Genomic DNA, 26530 nt, shown 5'->3' on the forward strand with positions numbered 1-26530 from the left:
AATTATCTTCTAAGATGTCACCAAGAGCAACATCAAAAACACAATACAGACATATGTACAGGAGAAACATTCACAGAGGTCTGGTAATTGTAGAAGCAATCTAATTTAGGACCCCCACCTTAAGCTATAACTCACTGAAATATTTTACTTTGTTCCTCATTCCACCATGAGAAAGCTGGACTTCTGAACACTTTAAGGTGATGATACACAGGGCAACTTTTTGAGCAATGTTGCCGAGCGATGTTGCTTGGGTACTTTCAAATCTTCCCTTTTTTCTCAACTTTTTTTTTAAACCTGGCTTGATTTATCAGTACAGTATATACTTTTGCACAGCATGGTGGCTATTCTTTAGGCGCTGATTTTAATCAATAATCAGTGATTGCTGAATGTTCAATCACTTAGTGTTGGACAGTTTGGACAAGATACTAACATTATCAGTAGAAGTATCAAAAATCGTGTCAAAATCGTGATTGATAAAAACATACAAATTTTTTATCACAACGACATGTGGTATCTATATAATGATGAATGACTTGCTACTGAACAGCTAAACACAAGTCTGTTCTATATTCTTGTCTCTTCTACCTCATACTTGTTATCAGATGTCTACTGCAATTTTGTCAATAAGGTCTCAAAAATGATTAAAAAAAAGTTTTATTTATGCAGCAAATCATTGAAGAAGACAGGAGTGATCTGATTCAAATCTAGTAGTATTATTGTATTAATATCCATTATTCTTGTGTTTTTTAAGACTTATGAAGACATAAAAAAGAGAAGAGAAAATTCATAGAATACCAGACCAATGGTGTCATTTTCCACACATATATGTGGTGTTTGTGATGGTTTTCATAATGCTGTGAAAACATAATTCATCTTTCTCATCATAACAGAGACTTTGTTAATAAGTAAATTGTTTATTATAAACTTGCATGCACTACATCCAACACATCAGGCAGACTTTTTTTTACATTTTAATAAATGATTTCATTATTAACCGAAATGTCCCTTTATCAAATATGAAATGATGGGAAAGAAACCCTTAAACACAACTAAATAAAAATCTTCACATATCAAGTCAGCCTTCTTCCATTCACGGCCATTTACAAAAATGGCAATCATAGTAATGAGAAGCAATTGTTTTAAATGTAAAACACTTAAATGCCCATAATGTATACAAAATAAAAAGGAAACAAAAGCTGTCATAGAATAATACATGCGTATAAATTGTTAAAGCTAAGAGGCTCCCCTATACGGAAACATTGGCTGAGGTCTCATTGAAGTGAACCAGTGCTCAGTTCATCGCACCACTTCTCGTACGCCCGGAACAGAGTGCCTTCATCAGTGTCGTTGAAGATTTCTATGTGAGGAATGTGGAAAGAATATGATTTTTTTTCTAAATCACGTGACTAACACTTTACACAATATGTTAAATATAATTTTGGGTGCTTTAAAATCTTTTCTTTTTAAGAACTTCAAGAAGCTATGAATTTCGTACTTGTAAGATTTGCTTATACTTGCATTATAATGTGTGTGTGTGTGTGTGTGATTTACAAAATAATTATTGATAATTATAACTAATAATACATAAAAAACTCAACATTTGTTTGTGCAGATAATATTTTAAAAATATGTTTTTTATTTTTAAAGAATCCTTGCTTCAGCCTCTACAGCAGTCTGGGTCATATTTTCTCAGTCCTCAAGGTTTTCGAGGATGAAGGGATATCTAAAAACCTGACCATGCTGGCCTCTAACAATGTGACTTAGGAAGTTATGCCAAGAATTGTGCCAAATTTGAGTTTAAATGGCGCTACATTGTTTGACGTCAACAACAAAAAGCATGGTCTGCCTCCCATTTCCTCCCTTTTAAAAGTTGATAAGCCAGTTTACCCTAACCGTGCACAGTTATATAATTGATGTTTTACATTTACCACTCTTTATCAGACCTAGACTAGCCTTTGAAGCATGTTAACCTTAAGGTTCAAATATATTACCTGCTCTTCCGAGGCCTGTTGGTAAAGGCATTCTCACGAGCCCTCCGGAGTGCTGTAGTCTGTCACACAGAGATTTCTGAATCAAAGCAAAGGTGCAGTCTTGATGCCACACCGGCAGCTCCAGTCCCAGCATGCAACAGACGATCCTGAACTTCTCCTGCTCTGTGAGCAACCCCATCTCACACGCCACATACACCATGTAGGCCATATCGATATTTACTGCCTCACCGTGGAGTAAAGCTGGTAGGACTTTCTAAGAATGAAAAAAAAAAAAGATAATTAAGTATTTCACATGTGGTTATTGCTGCATTTTGCATGCACTGTATACTGTACAAAGGCATTTTAACTTGGAGAGTCGTATCCAAATCTGAGAGCAGTTTTCAGACAGTCAACATTCCTAAAATGATGTATCTCACACACAAAAAAAAAAAATTAAAAGCCTTGAGGCGCAACAGATCAATCATCAGTGAAAGACTGTAATTTTTAACCCCACCCAACCCTTTGGAAATAGTAGAATATGCAGCTGATGAAGTGAAGATACCATCTCTAGTTCTGGGCTGATCAGGTGACCGAAGTCGACCAGTCTGTCAAGATCATCCTCCCACAGGTTTGGGGCCAACTCTTCTAACATGGTTTCTATGGCGACACGTGTAGAAACAGAAGCAGGGTCAATGCGGTCGTCTTCTAGAACCAAACCGGACTGGAACTTGGAGTCTAAAAGAAACTGTCCCTGCGTTTCCAGAAGTTCAAACAGCCCTCTGTGCTTCATGAGAGCCATCTAGAACAATAAATCACAAGTATAAACATAAACATAAAAAAAAGACAAATAATAATAAAAACACAGCCCTGCATCTTGAAAAGAAATTCTGCTGATTTGCAAAAAAAAGGCTTAATATTACACAATTTGATGATGCGGAGTTCAAAAATATCATCAATATACTCCATTTAATGTCAGAACATAAACACAAGTTTTTAAATAAATAAGCTTTTTTTTTTTACAAAATCTGTAATTTTCTGTCATTGGTTGGATTTAGTAAAACACCCACAGGTGTAGCAGAAAAAAAAAATTTGTTAACTTTTTCCTCCATCACTGGCCATAATTCGACCTTGAAATCAGGATTAGACATAAAAATGTCTTTAGAATTATTCATACATGTGAAAATTGTGTGAGATTTTAACAAACAGTTCTAACCTGGTTCAGAGATAAGATAAGAATTATTAGTGTCTTAGTGGCAGTTTTTCTAGTGATTAAGGGATAATACGAGACTTCTTCACCTTTCAAATGGTTGTTGAAAGCAAAAATGCTATGTAATGCACATCCTATTTTGTGAGAAAGTGTGATGTGCTAGAGAAAAACAGGCCGTATTTTTGGAATCAGCACCTCAAAATTAGCAAGAAACAAGTATTGGATTTCATTCGGCAAATATGATGCAGAGTGGTGTAATGATAAAACTTATAAAATAATAAATATTGCAAAAAGAAAAAAAAAAAGTACCTTCAACATTTCTGCAAGACCATTAGATATGTGTCTGCGAGGAATTGTCTGTATAAACGACCTGTCTAAGAAGGCAGCAACAGGTGCGATGTAGGTGCCTAGCTTATTCTTGCAATTTGCGAAATTCACGCCCGTCTTTGCTCCAACGCTAGCATCGATGTATGACAAAAGGGTGGTGGGAACACGAATGTACGGAGTGCGCCTTCTGTAGAGGGATGCTGCGAGACCCACGATATCCAGGCAGACCCCACCTCCGATGGCGATGATGGGCTCGGTGCGCCGATCAATGCCAAACTGGTGGACTTCCTCCAGGATCTTCAGGGCCATTTCCATGGACTTGTTCTCCTCCGTCGTGGGCAGGGGCAGGATCCGGTACAGGACGTGTCTGGCCTCAAGGTAGTCGGTGACCTGAGAACCATAGAGATTGTATACTACCTCATCCATGACTATGAAGCGTTTTAAGGGCTTGGTGCTGGACCGTACGGCCTCAAGCTGCTGAGTGTCTCTGATGTGGCCCAAAAGCAGAGTGTCATTGCTGGGGTCAAGAAGGTTTTTGGTCTGAGTAACTGTATATGTGAAGGTGATGGGGGTGACCACTGTCCAGGTGGTGCCACTAGAGGAGGTGCTTTCGTAACTGCAACATATAAAGCTCATGACTCATTTTGTAGCTTGTTCTTGATAAAAAAAAAAAAAAAAGTCAGATTATACATTACAAAAAATATAAGTGGTGCTACCTGACTGCAATATTTCTGTTTTCAAACTAATAAAAATCTAAAGTATTTACTACTGTAAGCTAATTTAATTTAAGCAGTCTGGCTAAAAATCTTTTATATTTTCTAATAATTTCTTATGTCTTTTTCTAATATTTAGGTGTAAAAGGCCCCATGGATGCATAGCAACACAAAACTACTACAGCACTTTGCTGTACTGACACAACCAGCTTTGCATAAGGAGATGATTGTATTAGATATGTAAAGTGAGCTCATATTTGACTCCTCCTGTTTTACTGGAGACTTAGTTTGAAGAAAAAAGAAATAGCCTATGTATGAATGAACAAAAACCATAGCTCTATTCATATGTCAATGTACTAATAGCAAAATGATACAGAAGTTGTCATACATTTCTGCACATAACATTTTTGCTCAAATATTGTTAATCCATCCAAATGAAATATATTCGTTTGAATTATATACATATTTTAATAGGCTACATTACATTTTAATACATTATACATCAGATAAAACCTCCAAATCCATGTATTTGATGTTTCTAAGTGGGTCAAAAAACTGATTACAGATGGGTGCAGTTTCTCAGGACAGTATGAGTTATTTGAAATCAATGTGACCTTTAAAAATTCTGACCCTAATGCTCGCTGATTCAGCCTGACTTTGATAAGACCAGTTTATTTAATTGTTTCCATAAACACACTTCATTGTTTCCTTATTAAACACACCTGACAACATATTTTGAGAACTAAAGTAAAGTTTTCTATAAATGTTCGCAATAATTATCGATTTATACGCACATTTTGGCAGCTGACACTCGTCCTTTTATTCCTTGCTTCACATTTTGCCCAGCTTTGCGTTTCCACGTCCCCTTCACCTGCACCAGGCTGAATACGGTTTCCTTCTGTCGGTTGAGGTTTTCCATCGTCGAGTTCTCCAGAGATGGTTGGCTAGGAACAGCTGGCTGGCGAATTTCAGCTGTATTAACCGTTAAAGGTTCACCAGGGCTCTCCATATGTGAAGCGTCAATAAATAATGTCATGGGGTGCATCAGCAGAAATCTGGGAGGAGCTTGCGCGGAAAACTTATGAAAGGTTCTCTCTCTCTCTCCAAAACCGTGATGTCTCACTGAACTTGAACTTACACAACTCACGTTCGCTATAGGAACAGTTATATGTAATGATCACGCGTGCGCAAAACGCCCCGAGGCGGGCGGGTTATGAAATATTACTGGACAGACACGTTATATGAGAGCTAAAAGTTAGTCAGGCGCTGGTGTGTAAATGGACCTGTCCACGATTATGAAGTCAAATGTATTTATTTATTTTTCTTAAACGGAGCACCAAAGTGCACTGTATTCATGAATATGCAGAATATCAGAATGTGCTCCATTCCGAGAGCACTATGCAAATATCAATGTTTAAAGAAGGCGATGACTTTTATTTGATGATAGACTCAAAGATAATGCTTAGAGTGTGCAATGATTCTGCTATTGTGTATTTTCATTGCTAACAGTCATAAGGTTTACCCATCCTCTTTTTATCTCAGTTATTGGAGTTTTCTTTCACACCAAAAATGGTGTTTATTAATGGACACACCAAAATTATTCTAATACAAATAAAACAACAACAAAATCAGGTCAAGACCACTGAAGTCATTGGTGTATTAAGAGAAGCTGGTTCAACAGGTTTGACTGTTTGATAAGTAATCACGTGTACACAAGAAAAGTTAGTGCAGACCTCAGTTCAAAGTAAGTTCAAAGACCTCAGTATTTTTCATTTTCAAAAAATGTAAAATTATGAAATTATTAAATTTTTAGAATTACTGTATATTAGTAGCATTTTTTTTAAGTGAATATAATTTGTAATAATGCTATCAGGAAATACTAGGAATTATGATTTGGAGGAGAAGATATTTTGTGTGATGGAATGAGATCTTCTGGAGTTTTAGTTACAAGAAGTCAGTTGCGTTAACAAATATTGCAAAATAATTTTACACTTTATCTTTGCATGCCCCATGTCAAGCTATCCAACATACTTTGGAACTTTGGAATCACTTGCATGTTCTCTTTTTTTTGGGGCTTGTTGGGGGCAAAGTGTGAGATTCCTTTAGTAATATATAATCTGATTTAAGACTTGAATATAAGTTAATTTGTATTATTAAAACATTTAGTTAATTTGTATTATTAAAAACATTTAGGTTACCTAAAAAAAGAAAAAGAAAGAAAGAAAAAAAGAAAGAAGGAAGGAAAGAAGGAAGGAAGGAAGGAAAGAAAGAACACACAGTCAGTCATATTGCAAAATAATTTGACTTTTTAATCTGTACATGCCCCATGTCAAACTATCCAATATCCAATATTTTGGAACTTTGGAATCACTATCATGTTTGTTTGCTTGTTTGTGTGTGGTTGTGAGGTTTCTTAAGTAATATGAATTAATTAATATTTCATACTTGAATAAACTTAATATTACAAACATTTCAAAAATGTAATGTACATTCTCTCAACAAACATAAAATAAGTTGTTTTCAGAAGCGTTAATGATCAGTCTAAAATAATAAAATTACTTTCATTCCATTATAAGCAAAGGGGTTTCAACAGTGACTCCATGTGATTGTTTTGAAAAAATAAAGATAAAAAGATATAATGCATATAAATTAGTTTTTAAATGTCGTACATGAATGATATATTGATTTTTTTTTTAAGTGTTACAGCTTAAAAATAATTCAGCTTTCAATAGCCTACTGTTTTTATTCTCGAAGACCCTTGTCAAGACAGGTACTCAATCAAGGCAAACCCACAACCAAGTGTGACAGTTAGCCTATAAGACAACACTTTTGCAGTCACGTACATATTTGACACATTGAAACTTAATAAAAACATAAGGTGCAAGTGTAATGCGTTACTTGCGCAATGGTTAGAGCTCAAACCGGTGGGTTTGTGGGGCGTGGACTGCAATCCACAAGAGTCGAACAGCCTGCAGCCCTCGAAACTCAACTCTCGGAAGCGCAGTTACGTAGTCTGTGCACGCACACGTGAGAAAGCTGCACACTGAAACGGAGCGGTGCGCTGAGGGCGAATTCGTTACCTTGTGTAAGTTTGTGACGTGATCATTTGCATAACGTTTATGCTTGTAAGGTGGGCTAACTGGGCTTTTGCAACGGGGAACACAACCCTCCCAATTGAAGCTCCGAAGATTCGCTATGCAGGCAGCAAAAGGTAGGAATGTTTACGTGCGTCAGTTTGTATTCCCAAACTTTTTTACAGCTCGCTAAATGACAAGTCAAACTGCACATTTTCTGAAATAACGTCAGTTCTGTTTGTTGTAGCAGATCTAAAGCATGTTCAATACAATGTCTTACAGCTCTTACACACAGACACACAGCCAAAAATAACTTTAAACGCCACGAGTGCAATTCCAGTCAGGGTTAGTGTGTTACTAAACTCGGTCAGTGGTATCAAGTTGACAGCGCAATGTCAACATTGGTCGTGCAGCAAAACAATAAGATGCACAGACAACAGAAGTACTCCATGTTTAGCCTACTTTGAAAATCGCTCGTGTCGTTGTGTGTTTATTTATGGAAAATCAGAGGTTTGTGTAGAAACACTAGAGTTACTTAGAGTCGTTGATTTGGAGGGAAGGTGTTGGAGCGATTTTGGGGGATTTTCTGTAGTTCTGAAAAATATACCTTTTAATACAGAAATATTCATTTTAATGTTAGGCCTACTTTTGTCAAATCTGTTCATTTTTGGACAGGTTTTGCAGGCTAAACTTTATGATCTTGCTCAGAGGAATCTGAGCTTTATTGCAGAAACATTTAAAGGGATAGTTCACCCAAAAATGAAAATTCTGTCATTGTTTACTCATCCTCAAGTAGTTCCAAACCTGTATGAATATCTTTGTTCTGCTGAACACAAAGGAAGATATTCTGAAGAATGTGGGAAACAGAGCAGTTCTGGAGCACCATTGACTTCCATAGTATATTTTTTTCCTACTATGGAAGTCAATGGTGCCCCAAAACAGCCTGGTTACAAACTTTCTTCAAAATATCTTCCTTTGTGTTCGGCAGAACAAAGACATTCATACAGGTTTGGAACTACTTGAGGGTGAGTAAACGATGACGACAGAATTTTCATTTTTGGGTAAACTATCCCTTTAATGTTTTAGGAAATATACCTTTAGGTATCACTTTATTTTAAGATGTCCTTGTCACAGGTTACATGCACTTACTATTATAATAATTAATTATGCATAATTGCATGCAAGTATCCCTAAGCCAAACCCTAATCCTAACCCCCTAACCATATTGTAAGTACATGCCGTTAATTAATATTACTCAGTACTCAAATGAATAATTACACTGTAACAACGATACCTTAAAATACAGTGTAACCTAACTTTTTTTTTTTTTTTAAATTAGTATAATAAGTTTCTGTAATAGCCAACTGTTGCACATCTAAATTTTATAAAAGCTTTATTGCTTTTTTAAAACAACAACAAATACACCTGTAACGGGGCTGACGAGACGTGAGACGTACGGATCCATAAGCAAGCTTTATTGACAAGAGACGTGATAATAACAGGCAGGGTCGATCAATGGCAGACAAGTATATAATAGGCAATGCACAGAGTTATCAAAAACAGGCATGGGTCAAACGACAGCGAACAGTATCAAAAGGGGCTAGACAAGAGAGGTAATCCAAAACGTGAGCAAGAGTCCAGGCAGGGGAAAACACAATCCAAAACAGGCAAGACTAGGGAAACTAACAGGGCTCTGTAGGGCAGCGATAATGCATACAATACTCGGCCCTGACGGAAGGAAAGTCCAGGGTTTAAATAAGGCATGTGATCAGTGTGTGCGTGGGATCAGGTGTGCATGTGATTTGTGCAATGAGTGACTGGTGACAGCTGTGATCAGTAATGGATGATGGGAATTGGAGTCCATTGTGATGTGTGGTGTGAAAGTCAATATGATAGCAGGGCGACCTCTTGTGGCAGTCAGACAGAAGAGCAGGCCCAGGACTCGTAACAACACTAATGTTCAATAACAATTAGATTTATAGTTATTAATGAAAAAATAAGATTATATGATTACGGAACGCTGCAAATTAGTTGATGTTTTCTCACCTCGTGTTTTGTGGACCCCTAGCGGTTCATAACCGAAGTGCAAGGGGCTCGTGAGGTGGAAGAAGAAATGTCAAATTAAATTAAATGTTTTTATGGTAAATGTTCTAGCTGTATTAACCTCTATGAAAACCAATCACATACATGCTACTAATTTACTAATCCTTCATTTGAATATTAGTTTCAGACACTCCTGTGGAGTTTGTCGTTGAGTACCTGCTGAAGGCTAAAGAGATTGCAGAGAATAATGCAAATGTTCCCGCTGAGCTGCGTGATAATCTTCAGAAGGCCTTGGACATTGCTTGTGGATTGGATGATTACCTTGAACAAATGAGCAGCCAGGAGAGTGAACCGTTGGCTGAGTTGTATAGGTAACTATTCACCCGAAACTCCGTTGTGGGTTGTAGATTATTAGTTTTGTGAATGATATACCTTTGTTTAGGGTGTGTTTGCGGTTACATTGTGTTTATCCTGGAAGTGTTTGTGTAGTGCAAGATTATTTTGGCTGCCAGTCACATGCAATTATATGTTATTGTAATGTTTTATGACGTGTATGTATAGGCAGTATACACATAATAAATCTGTTTATTTATTTTCTGAAGGAAATCAATTTCTCATGACTGGAATAAGGTACACGATAATGGAAAAACTTTATTCAGGCTTCCTGTTACATGCATCACTGGACAGGTAGAAGGTATACATCTTTAAAATACAAATGTTTAGTTTTGAAAAAAAAAAAAATTTTGATTAATTGCAACATTTTTAATTTACATATTGTGTACTTTATGTTTGATGTGTTCATAGATGCACACAATTACTCGGTTCATAAAACAAAACTATAAACTACTGTTGAAAAGTTTGGGGTCTGTTAAGTTTTTTGTTTTGAAAGAAATTAATGCTTTTATTCAGCAAGGATGCATTAAATTGATCTAAAGACATTTATAATGTTACAAAAATTATATTTTAAATATATTCTATGCCATAAGAATCCTGAAAGAATATATCACTGTTTCCACAAATATATTAGGCAGAAAACCATTTTCAGTATTGATAATACCGTAATAAGAAATATTACTTAAGAACTAAATAAGCTTATTGGAATGATTTCTGAAAGATAATATGACATTACATTCACAGGAATAATTTCTATTGTAAAATATATTAAAATGTAAAATATGTATTTTAAATTGTAATAATATTTCACAATATTACAGTTTTTACTATATTTTCTTATTCTATTCTATTCCCATTCTATCTATAGCACAACTGTACATACAATTTATTTGATTTTTCAATGTATTTTTCTATTTTTTGTTTATTTATATTTACATATGTGACCCTGGACCACAAAACCAATCATAAAGGTCAATTTTTCACAATTGAGATTTATACATAATCTGAATAAATAAGCTTTTCATTGATGTATGGTTTGTTAGGATCGGACAAAATTTGGCCGAGATACAACTATTTGAAAATCTGGAATCTGAGGGTGCAAAAAATCAAAATATTGAGAAAATCGCCTTTAAAGTTGTCCAAATTAAGTTCTTAGCAATGCATATTACTAATCAAAAATGAAGTTTTGATACATTTATGGTAAGAAATTTACAAAATGTCTTCATGGAACATGATCTTTACTTAATATCCTAATGATTTTTGGCATAAAAGAAAAATCGATAATTTTGACCCATACAATGTATTTTTGGCTATTGCTACAAATATACCCCTGCGACTTAAGACTGGTTTTGTGGTCCAGGGTCACGTGTATTTTTATTCTCATCTTATTTTTTATTGTTTGTGTTTTTATGTCTCTGTGTACTTGAAGCTTGTGACACTAAAACAAATTCTTTGTATGCGCAAGCATACTTGGCAATAAAGCTCTCTCTCACTTCTGAATTTTGATTAAATAAATGCAACTGTAAGAGACTTTTTTATAAAACACTGAAAAATCTTACAGACCCTAAACTTTTAAACAGTAGCATATATGTGCATTCTTTAAGACTGATTGTTGTCATTCTGTAGGTCAGGTATTGAAGATGCTGGTCCATATGAGCAAAGCGAGGAGGGTCTTAGAGATAGGAATGTTCACAGGATATGGAGCCTTGTCAATGGCGGAGGCCTTACCAGAGAATGGCCAACTTATTGCCTGTGAGCTCGAGCCTTACCTGAAAGACTTCGCACAACCTATATTTGACAAGTCTCCCCATGGTAAAAAGATAACTGTGAGGACAGGACCTGCTATGGATACCCTGAAGGTGGGCGAAAACAAGTCCCACCTACATCTCTACAGGCATTTGAGCTGTTAAATGTCTAGAAATTAAGAAATTAAAAAAAGCTTTAAAAGTGTACTATATTGCAGGAATTGGCTGCCATGGGAGAGCAGTTTGACATGGTTTTCATTGACGCAGACAAACATAACTACATCAACTATTACAAGTTCCTCCTGGATCATAACCTGCTGCGGATAGATGGTGTTATATGTGTTGACAACACACTGTTTAAAGGGAGAGTTTACCTCAAGGACTCAGCAGATGATTTCGGAAAAGCCTTGCAAGATTTTAATCAGTTTGTCACAAATGATCCTCGAGTAGAGCAGGTGTGCATGTTTTTCTCTCAAACATGAGCTTTTATTCACTTTATAAAACTTATGTTCTACGATCAACAGTTAGGCAACCCAGACAGTTCTAGGACTGAATTTGAGTTGTCTGATCCCTGTTTATAGGTCATTGTTCCTCTGAGAGATGGTCTCACTATAATACGAAGAGTGCCCTACACACCTCAGGCAAACACACAACTGAAGGTATAGTATTTAAAATATTAGTATCAAATATTGATCAAGAATAATTGCTTATGTGTGTGCTCAAATGCACATTTATGCTGATTAACATGTCTAATATAAAGCTTCAGTACAGCTGTTGATCTATGCTTCATAGAGTACAGTGACATATGATGAGGTGTTCCGAGGAGTTCAAGGAAAGCAAGTGCTGGACAGGTTACGTTTGGACGGAAAAGTGGCCTACGTGACCGGGGCTGGTCAGGGCATCGGCAGGGCCTTCGCACATGCTCTCGGAGAGGCTGGAGCCAAAGTCGCCATCATAGACATGGACAAAGGAAAGGCAGAGAATGTGGCTCATGAACTGACTTTGAAAGGTAAGTGGTACTTTCATGTTCCTGTACTTCAGGCACTTTTGTCACTGTTGAAACTAAAATTATTAAAAATTCTTTTCGGAATTTTAAATAAAGTAAAAAATAAATAAATATTACATTAAAAACTTAAAGTTAAATAACTTTGTTAAAAATGCTAAAATTACTAAAACTAAAATAAAAAAATCTAAAAACATAATTACTGTATTATTACTGAAAACCAAGATTAAACTTTTATTGGCTATTATATTTATATTTACAATTATATTTATAATACTTACACTACTTGATTTAACCAGCAGATGGTGCACTAGGATCATACAACCAAACTGAATGACACCGTTTCAAAGCTGTTCAGACTTGTTTTTGGCATCTTTTGTTTTAGCATAATTTTGTGTGTGCACACTGCAAAAAAATATTTTCTTACTTAGTACTTTCTTATTTTCTTGTACAAATATCAAAATTCTTCAAGATAAATTTATCTGGGAAGCAAAATGATTTAAAATATTAAGTCTAGTTTCTGGGGAAAAAAAAAGATCAAAATTGTTTTTGCTTAAAGCAAGAACAAATATCTGCCAATGGGATAAGAAAAATAATCTTGTTTTCCTTTGAATTAAGATTATTTTTCCTACCCCATTGGCAGATATCTTTGTCTTGTTATAAGCAAAAACTGACTTTTTTTTTTTTTTTCAGGCAACAAGACTTCAAGACAATTCTTTTTGTGTGTTTGTGTGTATATACTATATTAATTTTTTATAGTTTATATGATTGAGGGAGTGTTTAAAACTGGGACAAACACGACATTTATATCTTAATATAATGAAGTGGTCTTTGTCTGTTCATATGCATGTCGGACTTTGTCTTATCATTTATTTATTTTTTCTTATGTATCCATGTCGTTCCAGGCATTTCCAGCTTGGCTGTGTTCGCGGACATTAGCAAACCAGAGGACGTTCAGAAGATGATTGATGACATTGTTTCAAAATGGGGCACAATTCACATTGCTTGTAACAACGCTGGCATCAACAAGAACTCAGCTAGTGAGGACACTAGTCTAGAAGAATGGGACCAAACCTTTAACATTAACCTCAGAGGGACTTTCATGTGTTGCCAGGTACCACTTCATTTATATATTTAGTTTGTCATTAATTCCAGCTAAGATAAACCATTTAGTCTAGGCATTCCTGAAAAGATTCTTGTTAATAATGCGGTATGCATTTACAAATAATTTCATAGTCCCACAGTTAGTCAGCATCATGTTGTCACCAGATAAGAGCCTGAACCCAGGTTCACATCCCCACCTAAAATACAACAAACCAAGCAAAATTGCCACTGAAACTGACAGCCATTAATCACCATGCATTTTTGTTGTATGTAAAAGAGCAGCATTAACATTTTGTCACGTGGGTTGCTATTACTTGTATTTGCCCAAATTTTTGCAGATTCTAATTGCTTTTGTATATTAGCAACAACTTTTCCATTAGTTTCTGACATTTCCCAGGAGATGGAATAAAAGCTCTGATAGGGGAAAAAAGAGGTGTGAAGGAAAGTGATTTCATACCTACAGCATTAGAAGACATTAAATCCTGCCAGGCACCAAATAAATCAGAGTAAGCTGTTTTACACAAAACCGAGAGGTGATGGAGATGCCTCACGCGCATTAAAATGAATGCCAGGAGTTTTTGACACTTTTTGTCTCTCTGCTCATCCAGGGATTGTTATTTCTCTCCCTGTAGACGTGGAAGTCTGATTAGTGAAGGTGTCAATACTGTGACGTTCCTCTGAAAGCACATTTGTCTCTTCTCTCCCTCAAATTACCGCCTCAGGCGGCCGGTCGTGTCATGCTGAAGCAAGGATACGGCAAGATAATCAACACAGCTTCCATGGCCAGTTTAATAGGTGAGTGATGATTTTTATGCCGCCATAAGCTGAGAAATTACACTGTCTCTTCCCTCTGAATTTAATACTCTCATCAAACGTAAGGGTGGGGTTTTGGAAAGAGAATATCAAACAAGTAAAATAGAGAAAGAAAAGGACAACTTGACTGTTTTTTTTTTTGTTATAGGGTATAGATACGTACACACGTGTCAATGATAAATACAAGGAAAAATTGTTTTGAAATCTAGGTTAAAACATGTGCCAAACTCTTAGAAATGTCATATTGGTTTCATATGCTTTTGAAAAATATCAAAGTAAAGTTTCGTTTTTCCTAATCATTTAAAATTTTTTACATTTCAATGTGTGCATATAATCATTAAATATATAAATAAATAAATAATAATAATAAATTGAAAATGTATTTATATAGAGAGAAAGAAAATACATAATTATAATAAAATAATAATATATCTATTTCCCCCTAAGACATAACTACTTGTTAAGGTTTTCTTTTCAATAATTTTGTTCTTTTAAATGAAGCATTTTCGTCATTATGATTTCACTGTTGTATCACCCTGACTTTATACTACATCAAAATTTATTTTAATACACAAATTAAAACATGCTTTTCATAGAATCATCTTTAGTTTTGTACGCAGGCTGCACCGCATAGCTTTTAACTCAGTAAAACTACCGAAAGCTGTAATACATCTTTACAGATCTAATATAGTGTGTGTGTGTGTGTACAACCAACTAAAATTCACTGACCCTTTTATTGTTTGTTCAACTAGAGCCCTCAACCGTATTGCCCCTCACAAGCCTGTTTTTGCATCATTATAAACATGAAAACTGTGTAATGCTAGTGAAAGGCTGTAAATTGCAACTTGTGGTTCAGTCTCGTGTAAAGGGACTTCCTGGTATGCCGCCGGTCCTGGGTGCTCCGTGTTGAACTACGGTAAAAAAAAAACAGCGTTTTTATGCAGCACGCTATAAAGGAACGTTATTTGCTACGCAGTGTAGCACAATTCCTCCAACAGGTCCCTTGCTGTGCAACAGCAGCACTCCATCAACAGTGTAGTCAAGTAGCCAATAAACTTGTGTACCATATGGATGCTAGTCCCAACTGTGGGTGCAATCTGTAACACAGAAGCATGCTGCTACAGGAAGTGGAGAGAGAGAGAGAGAAAGAGAAAAGGAAGGGGGAGTAGAGGGCAAGGGAAAAAAAGTGATCAATTACTCACATTACATACAGTCCTTCAGGAATTTTCTTTATTGGCCTGGACATCTGTTATAATATTGTCATAATGTGTAATCAGATGGGGGCTGTTGTAGCCAAGTTGGGGAATACATCTTGAAAGTCCAATTAAAATGCACAATGACACTGCCTCTGTCCATCTGGTGAATATGTGTTTTCGCCTCTCTTCTTTCTCTTCTGCATTCCATCCAATGTGGATGGGCATTTTTAAAATGCAGTTTGGTAAAATTCGTATTATTTGTGTGGGTTTGTAGTTTCCTGCTTTACAGCCCGTGGATATAACCTAAAATGGAAGATAGGTGGCATTGTGCATTTACACATGAAGTGATACCTGAACAGACTGGCTGTTAAAGGGCTAGTTGACCCAAAAATAAAAATTCTGTCATCAATTATACATTCATGTGTCTAGGGGGTGGGCTATATCACCAAAATATTCTATCATTATACGAGTAATTTTATTTCACAGTAACGATATATAACACACTATATTTATTTTTGCTTTAAATAAGGTTATGATATCAAAATCTTTGATACCATATACATTTCATAATTCTTGTTGCCAGTGTCAATATCACAAAAAACTAATACTAGCCTAAATAAAAAAAAAATAAATAAATAAAAAACAAGCTCACTGCAGAGAAGTAAGCAGTGATTAATAAGAATAAAAAATGAATTACAAGCAATAGGACAAAAAGACTATAGCATAAATTAGATGTTACATTGTAAACAAAGTAATCAAATGTATAAAAAAACTGGGTCCCACTTTATATTAGGTGGCCTTAACTACTATGTACTTGCATTTAAATTAATAATTTGATACAATGCACTTATTGTGTACATACATGTTTTTACATTGTACTTTTATATTTAAAAATACCTATATGTACTTACATCTGTAATTAATTTCTGTAATTACATTTATAATTACACTGTTAACCCACCCTTAAACCTACCCATACCACCAAACCTGTCCCTAACCGTACCCATGTCCCACTTCAATAGCGGCAAAAGTGTTTTGCAATACAATATTAACACAATAAGTACATTGCACTTATTTTTTGATGTAAGTACATAGTAGTTAAGGCCACCTAATATAAAGTGTAACCAAAAACTGCATATTCTTCACTGTGCAAATTAAATATTTCTTCTTATTAAAGTTACAATAGTGAATTAGAAAAGAGCAGTGAGAGATTTTCTCTCTTTTGTTGTTTGATTAACACGAATGACACACAGCGTGAATATGAGACTACTGTCACTTTCAGAGCTACCCGGTTCCCATATACTGTTACATGTGTTTTCTTTCTCAGCTGTTTGCTATCATTTAAGACCTAAATTACTGTGTTTACAAGGATACTTGCAAAGATGGGCATTACGACACATACAAGTGTGTGTATTTAACCGTTCAAGGCCTATAAAGTGGGAAAAATTTCTTCCACACTCTATGAGCACCTCCCTAACAGCGCTCCAAGACAGCGTGTGCATATAGAGAAATGAGTTATCTTTCGCTGCTGACTGCATTTTTACATCTTAAAATCACTAGTTTTTAAACCGCAATGCTTAAAAATGCACGCAAACAATACGTTTTTGTGATCACGTAGCACAGCAACGTCATGTGAGCATGTAACAATGATAGAGATGATAGTCCATAATCTCTCCTGGTTGACAAATTTCTCCCAGTTAATCATATCTACCAGTATATCACCCTCCCCTACATGTGTCATTTCAAACTCATTTGAGTTTCTTTTCTCTGTGGCGCACAAATAGAAAAGATTAGAAGAATGTTAATGCTGCATATTCATTGAAAATGTCAAAAATCCAGTGACAGCATTCCACAAAGCATCTCTTTTTGTATACCACATACGGTATAATAAAGTCATTCGGGTTTGGCCCAACATGATGGTGACTAAATGATGACAGAATTACCTTTTTTGGTATCCATTTAACCCTCATGAGACTTGGATGAAAAAAATCAGGCTCTGATTACATCACTTTGGCCTGCAACAGATCAGAGCGGAGCCTTGTTTCTTTGCTCTTAAAATGTGAAATGAAAATCTGGATGGATGTTAAATGTGATTTAAGATATGTTTCTCTTTCCTTTTTATCCTCTCCAGCCGACTGCTCTTTAAAACTACAATACTCTTTAAAACATGAATGCCGCTCTGAGGCATACAGTAAAAAGGCCTGTTCTCTTGCCACATTTTCTGCTAGGATTAATACATGCTGGCCTTTTTGTGTTCCGATAAGATGGACCTTGAGGCGTAAAGCTTATTTGTAGGCAAAGAATGGCCTCTTTTTTGAATAACAGCAGCTTCCCTCGAAAATCAGGCCCAGCACAAGCTGACAATTGTCCGGTTAGCATTTCTCCTTTAAAACAAACGAGGGGCCGGAGAGCGCGAACCCATCTCCACAGGACCGGCCGCTGCCTTTGCACAGCTGTGCCGTATTTATCATCTCGCTCCCAACCACGGCAATTTGGCAGTGAGATCACTGGGTGACGAGGTTAACTACTAAAGTTGCATGTAACTTGGAGCCTCCCTCATGATGATTAATCAAGCCAGCCCCTTTTTCCCCGCATCGCATGCAGCGTCGAGCATCTGTGATGGTCAAGGCAAACAAATGGCGTTTTGCCTTTGTTCCTGAAGATGATGCACATCGAACATCCCAAGTAATTAATTTTACATCGCTTCATCTGCGGGGTCCCAAAAGCTAATGAAAGTGTTTTCATGTCACATTGGAGTTCAGGACCCTCTCGTTGAGTTATGAAGGGAATGAAGTAATCGGGCCTTGTATTAATCACATGTTTAGGTCATTATTGAGTATGAAATGGATTTTAATGTGTGTTTAAAAGTTGAGAAGTTGGTTTAATTCATTTCAATTTTACTGATGTAACACTTACAGCAATTGCTTCAAAGCAATGTTGTACTCGTAGCAGATGCATAGCAGGTTCTTCAGGGAAATTGCACAAAAATATTGATGGCTCATCTTGCACACAGAGGTGTATATAAATGTTTCGTCCAGTATAATGAATCTAAAATGAAAATGTCATCTACCTGTAAAGCCACCCGAAGGTGACTTATTAGGAAGAAGCAAATCAGGATTTTCTTCTATGACATAAACTAAAGACTTAAAATAAAGCCTCCAAAAGGTGGCTTTTGCAGTGATGACATTTGGGTTCCCCAAAGAGCTTTTTAGTGAATAGTTCTTAAAATAACTAGTTTTTTCTTAGTGTAAAGAACATTTTAATAATCTAATGTCTTATATAAAGAACCTTTTTTAAAGTGGAAAGGTTTCATGGATGTTAAAGGTTCTTCATGTAACCGTAGATACTAATAAAGAACCTTTATTTTTAAGAGTGTCATCAATAAAGGATAGTTCGTTCGATATATCCCACCACATCCTCCTGCTTCAGTAGAGTGTAACAGTAAGGTTTTGATGTAAAAATCCTATTCATTTTCTCCTGAGACAAATTGATTTTTGATGACAACACAAACCAGAACTCTTTATTAAAAATGTTTTTTTTTTTAAATCCCTGTGGAGAAAATTAATGGGAAAAATACCTCTGGACTCAAAGCCACTGAAAAAGTGTACCATCACAATTGTCCAGTATAGGAAATTTGACTATTTTATCAAATAATGTAATGGGATTTCACTTTTAAAATGACTTGAAATTACTGATAAAATGTTCCTAATAAGTTTTAAATGTCCTGTTTTCTTCTCAATAAGTGCCGCATCCGCAGAAGCAACTGTCCTATAACACATCCAAAGCTGGGGTGGTAAAGCTCACGCAAACCTTGGGCACAGAGTGGATCGACCGAGGCGTTCGAGTCAACTGCATCTCCCCGTAAGTGTGACAGACCAGAGACTGTGTGGGATAAGTCAAAATTTCACTGGAATACATTTTCATTGCTGCTAACATGATTATTTCCCACTTGGTGCAATCTTAAGCAGAGTCACGTGCTCTGGTTCTTCCCAGTATTATGTTTTCGAATGTAACACATGAATTAATGCCAACTTTTTGTGCAAACAAAAAAAAAAGCCTTTCTCTCTTCATATGTGCATTGCACCAATTAAGCAGAGAGGACTGTTTCGATATTTAAGTGGAAACTTAATTTGTTTTGACAGGGTCAAAATGCATTATTTTCCACAATGGGCCACACAATTGAGACTCAGTTACTAAATTACAGTGTGAAACAATGCAATCCGGCTTAATTGGATGACGTCTAGAGGGATGAGTAGAGCAAACAGTTTCTTTAATTGTTATATTCAATTAGGGATTCAAATTAGCCTCTTCAGCAGAAGTGTCAGCAAAACAATGGCAGCCTTGTTTGTATCTATTTGTCAGCGCAGTTCTTCTGAGGAAAGGAAGAAAAGAGCAAGAGGAAGCGTGCGCGTGTCGCTTGAAGCCGAGCATCCCCAAAGCCCCTGTGCTTCCCACAGCAAATCCGCAACACGCACACATGTGCTCTTTATTCATTTCTATGTAGCGCCAGCTTGTTTTCTAATTTTAATTTGCGAGGAAGCAATTCTTTTCTCTCTGTCGAACCCCCCACCCCTCCCTCAAACACAAGGTCTCTCAATGGGCCCCTGATTTCTGTGAAGTGACGGTTGGTAAATATGCATGTGGGAAGGGGGGAACACAATTAGCGTGTGTGAGGTTGACTGCCGCCTGATTTCATTGGCAACTTTAGCCGCGACAGTGATAAGCCGCATTATCTGCAAAATTGGCTGAGGGAAAACAGTAAGCCTTTGATTGCCAGGACGGGTTCCCAGATAAAGCAACGCTGAAGAGAAATATAATTGAGATTTAAATATGTTAACCAAAGGTGTCACATGCTACTTCAGCGCCTCTAATTTAGCTGCGGTGTCGGATTTGGTATCAAGTCGAATGGAATCTGTTCGTAAATGGTGCGGAAGGCTGTTGGGGATTTGGACTGTCAGTGAGTGTGAGAACAGACAGGCTGTATTTCCCATGCGGCCGCCCCGGCGTGAAGTACGTTTGCTCCAATTTGGAGTGCATTTCCTTTAGTTAGGGACTAAAACGCCACTCAAGTTTGAATGTAATTTCAAAATCACAGTTGATGTGGAGAGTTGGTAAACCAGTTTACCACACGTAGCTCTTTTAGTGCTGCCTATAACATAAGAAATATACTCATTATATATTACAGTCATAATGAAATAGCAATCGCAACAGCAACCCAATTCATTTGAAAAAGAAAAAAGGCCAAGAATTGATTTTATCCATTGGAAATTGATTGGATTGTGTGCATTTTGTACCAAATGGAGCCAGACCTGAATATGATTGTTGCCTTATTACTGGGACATTTATATAAGTCTCTACCATGATGGTGACCATGAAGTGAATGGTGAAGGAAGCTCACCCTCAAAAAGTTATACTTTTTTTTTTTCATACTTACTGTATATGTTGAGTCAATTCATGTCTGTCTATAATTTTAAATAAATTTATTAGAACATGCTGCATTTATTTGACCAAAAATACTGTAATATAGTGAAATATTATTACAATTTAAAAACTGTATTCCTGTCATGGCAAAGCTGAATTTCTTAGCAGCTATTACTTCAGTCTTCAGTGTCACATTCAGAAATCATTCTAATATACTGATTTGGTGCTCATTTCTTATTCTTATCACAGTTGAAACCAGTTGTGTTGCTAAATATTTATGTGGAGCTCTGCGATGAATATAAAGTTCAAAAGAACAGTATTTATTCAATGTATACAAAATCACCATTAGTCACATATATTTTGATATTTGCTGAACATCAGTTAAAGACCATTGGTGAAATGGCTGCTGTTTTATAGGAGTTATAGCTGTATGGCTTAGGTGACACTCAAATAGGTAAGTCATTTTAGAGGTGGTACAAATAGATTTGATTTTTTGAGATCATGAAAACAAAAATGCACAATAAGTCCAGGAACCAGGTTTTAAGAAAGTAAATAGGGTCAGTGTTGATTTCATGTGGACTTTAAGACTTCTGAAGTTCAGTTTGGAGTGTGTCAATCACACTATCCATCCATCAAAAGACACTGAACCAGTGTAAACACCATCAGAGCTGTTTTGCTCAGTACTGAGGTCCTTAAAGGATAGCCAACTTCATTTTATGTCACTTTGACTGCTATAACTGAAACAAGTGGCCCTGAAACAACACTGTCTCTCTGCCTCTCATGTCTGATCTGTCTCTGTCGGTCTCTCTCTCTTTCTCTACAGTGGTATTGTTGACACCCCTCTCATCCATTCAGAGAGTCTGGAGCCTCTAGTTCAGCGCTGGCTGTCAGATATCCCAGCCGGACGACTGGCTCAAGTGACAGACCTCCAAGCTGCAGTGGTATACTTGGCATCTGACGCCTCTGACTACATGACAGGGCATAACTTAGTCATAGAGGGTGGTCAGAGTCTGTGGTAGAGAAAGTTTGCCTCTCAGATTTGGTAAAACACTTTCACCCAGTGTTCCTAAAGGATACTGAGTCACTAACTTGATTTTAATGATGCAGTACATTGGTGAAGGTATGTACTGTACATTTTAAGTAATCAAAGGGTCCAAGAACTTGTTTAGTGTGTAGTGTCTCAATTGTAAGCAACTCTACTTGTGCGTTATTTAACTAATGCATTTTGTGGGAGGTTTTCACATTTGAACACTCTTACAAATAAACACTGCCTTCAACAATTTTTTTGTTCTCCAAATCTTTCAGCGTATATTTTAATGTTTCACGTATTTATTTTGTGGTAAAAAATAACCTCAACCACTGCATGTTTCCAATTCAATTCCAATACAAATATCTAAACTTTCTTAAATCAAGATATATTTACTTGAGAAGCAGAATGACATGCACTACTGTAAGACTTTGTATTCTGAAAAAAAGTTTTTGCATAAAACAAGAACAAAATATCTGCCAATACCCCATTGGCATTTTTTTTTACTCCATTGGCATTTTTTTCTTGTTTTAACCATAAACTCACTTAATTTTGATACATTTTTCAGATATGATTTATTATCTGATGTCCTTTTGCTTCTCAAGTAAATGTATCTTGATTTAAGAACATTTAGATATCTGGAAAATAAGACAAATACTAAGTAAGAATTTATTGCAGCCAGTATTAAACTTCAGCACATAACTCATCGCATATCATTTGTGTTATAGGCATGGTTGATACTCAAATCATGTTGTGGAGAGGTGTGTTGTTACTTTTTGAAGTGTTCAGATTTATAATTGTGGCTTGGAAATGACATGAGCTATTTTTGGTTAAATAAGAGCAGCACAACTGTTCTCCAAATGTAATCACTGCTAAATTTGCACCTTGATTCAGATGCATCATAAATAACTTTTACAGTGCATTTGCAACGCTACGTACCCCAATGCTACCTGCTATCACACTCGTTCAGGTCTATCCACCCATGTTCAACCTTGTGTATAACACTACCGGTCTCTTTCACCATCAGCAGTCATGAATGATCCTGTAAGGACCTCTTCCACAGCTATCTTAATTGCTCTCTATTCTGTGTATATGCTGAAAAACAATACTTGAATGAAAAGGCCAGTGGAGAACTTGACCTCAGTCACTGCAATTATTCTAAAGGAGTGGCCAATTAGTTCCATTAGTAAAGCAATAGGATAGCAGGTATGCACATAAATGTCTATAATTTCATGCCATCAGCTCAGATACTTGGCCAGATATTTACATAATTAGTACTGTAAATGAGGAGATTGGTGTTGGAGAGCTTCACTGTTATGCTAGATCGACGATTCTGCCACTGATCTAAAGCCCAGTATCATATTAACTGTCAAGATATTCACTTTTAGATCCAAGAATACAAAATATGCATGTTTGGATGAGTTTAAAGTCAGAAATACTACTAATCAGGGCACAATTAGTATTTAATGGCAAAGTTATATTAAACAGATACTCTGAGTAGCTTTAAAAATCAGCGAGACTTAAGAGTGATTAGATTAAAAGTGTGATTCAGTATCTGTCCACAAAGTGGAAGCATGGAGTCAGAAAGCTTCAGTTCACCATGTTCTTCTTTTATATATATATATACACCAGCACACTTCTCTGAAGAACTATCAAAATGTCACTACCCATTGTCTACATTCCGTATATAGGGAATCTGCAGTTTATCTCCTTTTGGAAAGAAGATGATGTTTAATATAAAAAAAAGCTGCTCATACTATTTAAAATAAAATTTAGGATGCTAGGTTAAATGTTTGCTTTAGTATTCAGTCTATTGACATTTACATTTTTTTTTTATGCCGTTCACAGGTGACCTGTAGATTTAGTAGTAAAATGCACTGCACACTTAAGTGTGTAAAAGGATATTGTTTTGGCTAATTTGTTTGATAATTAATAAGTATTATAACAGTATTATAACAATACAACAAATTATATATTAATCATATGTACATGTGTGTACAAGTTAACAGATATTATAATATATAAAAACTTAAATTATATACATTATTATTATTATTATTACTACTACTACTATTATATAAACATTATACAAATATTATCTATCTATCTGAAAGTATGGGGCTGCACTGCAAAAAAAATTCTTAATATTTTTGTCTTGTTTTCCAGTATAAATATCTAAACAGTGTTGAATCAAGATGCATTTACTTGAGAATCAAAATGACTAAAGATAGTCATAAAGATCCCCCGCCCGCAGAAAACTTCTTAAACACTGCTATACGTTATATTATGTTTACTGCTGTAAACTATTTCTAAGCTCTCTTTGAAGACCTCATTTTCCTTGAACCTCTTGCGCCGTAGGGTTTTTTTTAGGCTAGGGTAGAAGCAGCTCTCTTCAAACCTATGACTGCTCCATGATGTGTAAGTGATCTTGAATACATTATTGATGACCTCCTTGAGCTGCAATTACTGTCAGGAGCATGGGCACGGCTGTTGTGCTAAACACGTCTTCAGCGGAAAAAGAAACTTGTGCTTTGCTTCTTCTCGTTCTCAAGTAGCCTATACATTCATCACATGAACTTTGATTAATGTAGATATACTGTGTATATATATATATATATGTGTGTGTGTGTGTGTGTGTGTGCTCATAAGTTTACATACCCCTTTAAGAATATGGAAATATGTTAATAATTTTAACAAAATAAAGAGAGCTCATGAAAATGGCATGTTATTTTTTTATTTAGTACTGTCATGAATAAGCTATTTCACATAACAGATATTTATATACTCAAGAAAAAAATAATATAATTATAAAAATTACCCTGTTCAAAAGTTTACATAACCTTGACTCTTAATACTGTGTGTCGTTTCCTGGATGATCCGCGATTGTTTTTCTGTTTTGTGATAGTTGTTCATGAGTCCTGCGCCTGCTGGTCTTCAGAAAAATCCCCCAGCTCCTGCACATTCTTTGGTTTTCCAGCATCTTCTGCATATTTTAACCTTTTCCAAAAGTGACTGTATGATTTTGAGATCCACACTTTTCACACTGAGGACAACCGAGGGACTTGTATGCAACTATTACAGAAGGTTCAAATGCTCACTGATGCTCCAGAAGGAAAACTTTTGAACAGAATGGAGATGTGTACATTTTTCTTATTTTGCCTAAATATCATATTTTTGGATGTAGTACTGCCCTTCAGAGGGTACAGAAGATAGGTACAAGTTAAATTTACTCTGATCTTCAAATTCAAAAAGCTTATTCAGAACTAAATAAAAAAACAACATGCAGTTTTCATGAGCTTTCTTATTTTGTTAAAATTATTAACATATTTGCATATTCTGCAAGGTGTATATATATATATATATATGTATGTGTTACGTTGTGTTGCTAATAAACGCACAATGAAGGAGAGTAAATCAAAACAGTCTTTTTAATAAATTCCAAACAGAAACAATCCAGGAGCGAGGGGTAGCAAAACACTTAGAACAAATATAATAGCAGACAAAGAAACAGGGTAGAACACAGGCTTTAAATACTCAAAAGTAATCAAGGGAAACAGAAACAGGTGTGGAGCTAATTAACTAATGAGGAAAACTAAGGAAACTGGGTCAAGCATGTGACATATCGCCCCCTCCCGGAACGGCGCGTCCCCGCGCCGACAAAGACAGTCCAACAGAGGAGGGAGGGTGGGGGTTCTGGAGGTGGGCGTGGAGCAGGAGAAGGGCAGGCAATGGGGAAGAGACAAAGTTCATAGGGCCAGGGTGGAGTCGATGGAGGAAGGAGCCAGGGAGGAGCCCGAGCAGGAGGAGCCAGGTGGTAATCCAGAGGCCTGCCAGGATGGCGGCCCACGGCGGAGTCGACGGCGGGAGGAGCCATGGTGGAGAAGGGGCTGACGACACCAGGGGGCCGACTGACGGAGACTGAGCTGCTGGAGGTGGAGACCCAGGTGGAACGGGGCAGACGGAGAGCCGGGGCGAAACTGAGGATCCGGAGGACCAAGGCGGAGCTGAAGGCTCAGGCGACTGAGGCGGAGGCGGGGATCCAGAAGACCGCTGTGGAGCCGGAGGGAAGGAGGAGCCTGACAGAGCCGGAGGGATGGAGTGACGAGGCAAAGCCAGAGGAGTGGAGTCCCGAGGCGGCGGATGGTCGACAACTGACCAAGGCGGAGCCGGAGGGATGAGGGAGCCCGGTGGAGCCAGTGGGATGACGGGCAACGGTGGAGACGAGGGAGCTAGGAGCCGAGGCGGAGCCGATGGGTCGGAGGACCGAAGTGTAGTCCAAGGCTCGGAGGCTGGAAGTGGAGACAGGGGATCTGCATGACTGGGCGGAGCTGGAGACTGGAAGTCCCGAGGCGGCGGAACAGAGCGCATGGCAGGCGCCGACTGAGGGTGAGCTGAGGGAGTGACAGGCATCAGCGGAGATGGAGGCGAGGAACTAGCTGGTTTGAGAGGAGGCGGGAAAGGGAGGCTGGGAAGGAACACAGGAGGACTTGTGCT

The 26530-nt window shown here is 36.9% G+C and overlaps 2 protein-coding genes across 4 annotated transcripts; one reads left to right on the forward strand and one right to left on the reverse strand.

The window, feature by feature from the left end:
* Positions 1–933: 933 nt before the first annotated feature.
* eevs (2-epi-5-epi-valiolone synthase) lies at positions 934–5306 on the reverse strand. The gene is made up of 5 exons (XM_058779516.1): positions 5012–5306; positions 3487–4120; positions 2533–2769; positions 1992–2244; positions 934–1357 (listed from the first exon to the last, which is right to left on the reverse strand). Exons 1-5 carry the CDS (start codon positions 5260–5262, stop codon positions 1272–1274), a joined length of 1461 nt encoding a protein of 486 aa, XP_058635499.1. The 5' UTR covers positions 5263–5306; the 3' UTR covers positions 934–1271.
* A 1863-nt stretch (positions 5307–7169) lies between these two features.
* zgc:113054 (uncharacterized protein LOC541322 homolog) lies at positions 7170–22283 on the forward strand. Of its 3 annotated transcripts, none has more exons than XM_058779513.1 (11): positions 7170–7302; positions 9516–9705; positions 9937–10028; positions 11354–11586; positions 11691–11927; positions 12054–12131; positions 12265–12481; positions 13381–13589; positions 14302–14374; positions 19332–19449; positions 21833–22283. In XM_058779513.1, the coding sequence occupies exons 2-11, from the start codon at positions 9665–9667 to the stop codon at positions 22026–22028; spliced, it is 1494 nt and encodes a 497-aa protein (XP_058635496.1). In that variant the 5' UTR covers positions 7170–7302; positions 9516–9664; the 3' UTR covers positions 22029–22283. The 3 variants fall into 3 exon arrangements, with proteins under 3 accessions (XP_058635496.1, XP_058635497.1, XP_058635495.1); XM_058779514.1 differs by having other exon boundaries at positions 9937–10021; XM_058779512.1 differs by having other exon boundaries at positions 7185–7428.
* Positions 22284–26530: the final 4247 nt, after the last annotated feature.

This window comes from Onychostoma macrolepis, chromosome 06, assembly GCF_012432095.1.
Source record: "Onychostoma macrolepis isolate SWU-2019 chromosome 06, ASM1243209v1, whole genome shotgun sequence".
In the NCBI taxonomy this organism is placed as follows: Eukaryota; Metazoa; Chordata; class Actinopteri; order Cypriniformes; family Cyprinidae; genus Onychostoma; species Onychostoma macrolepis.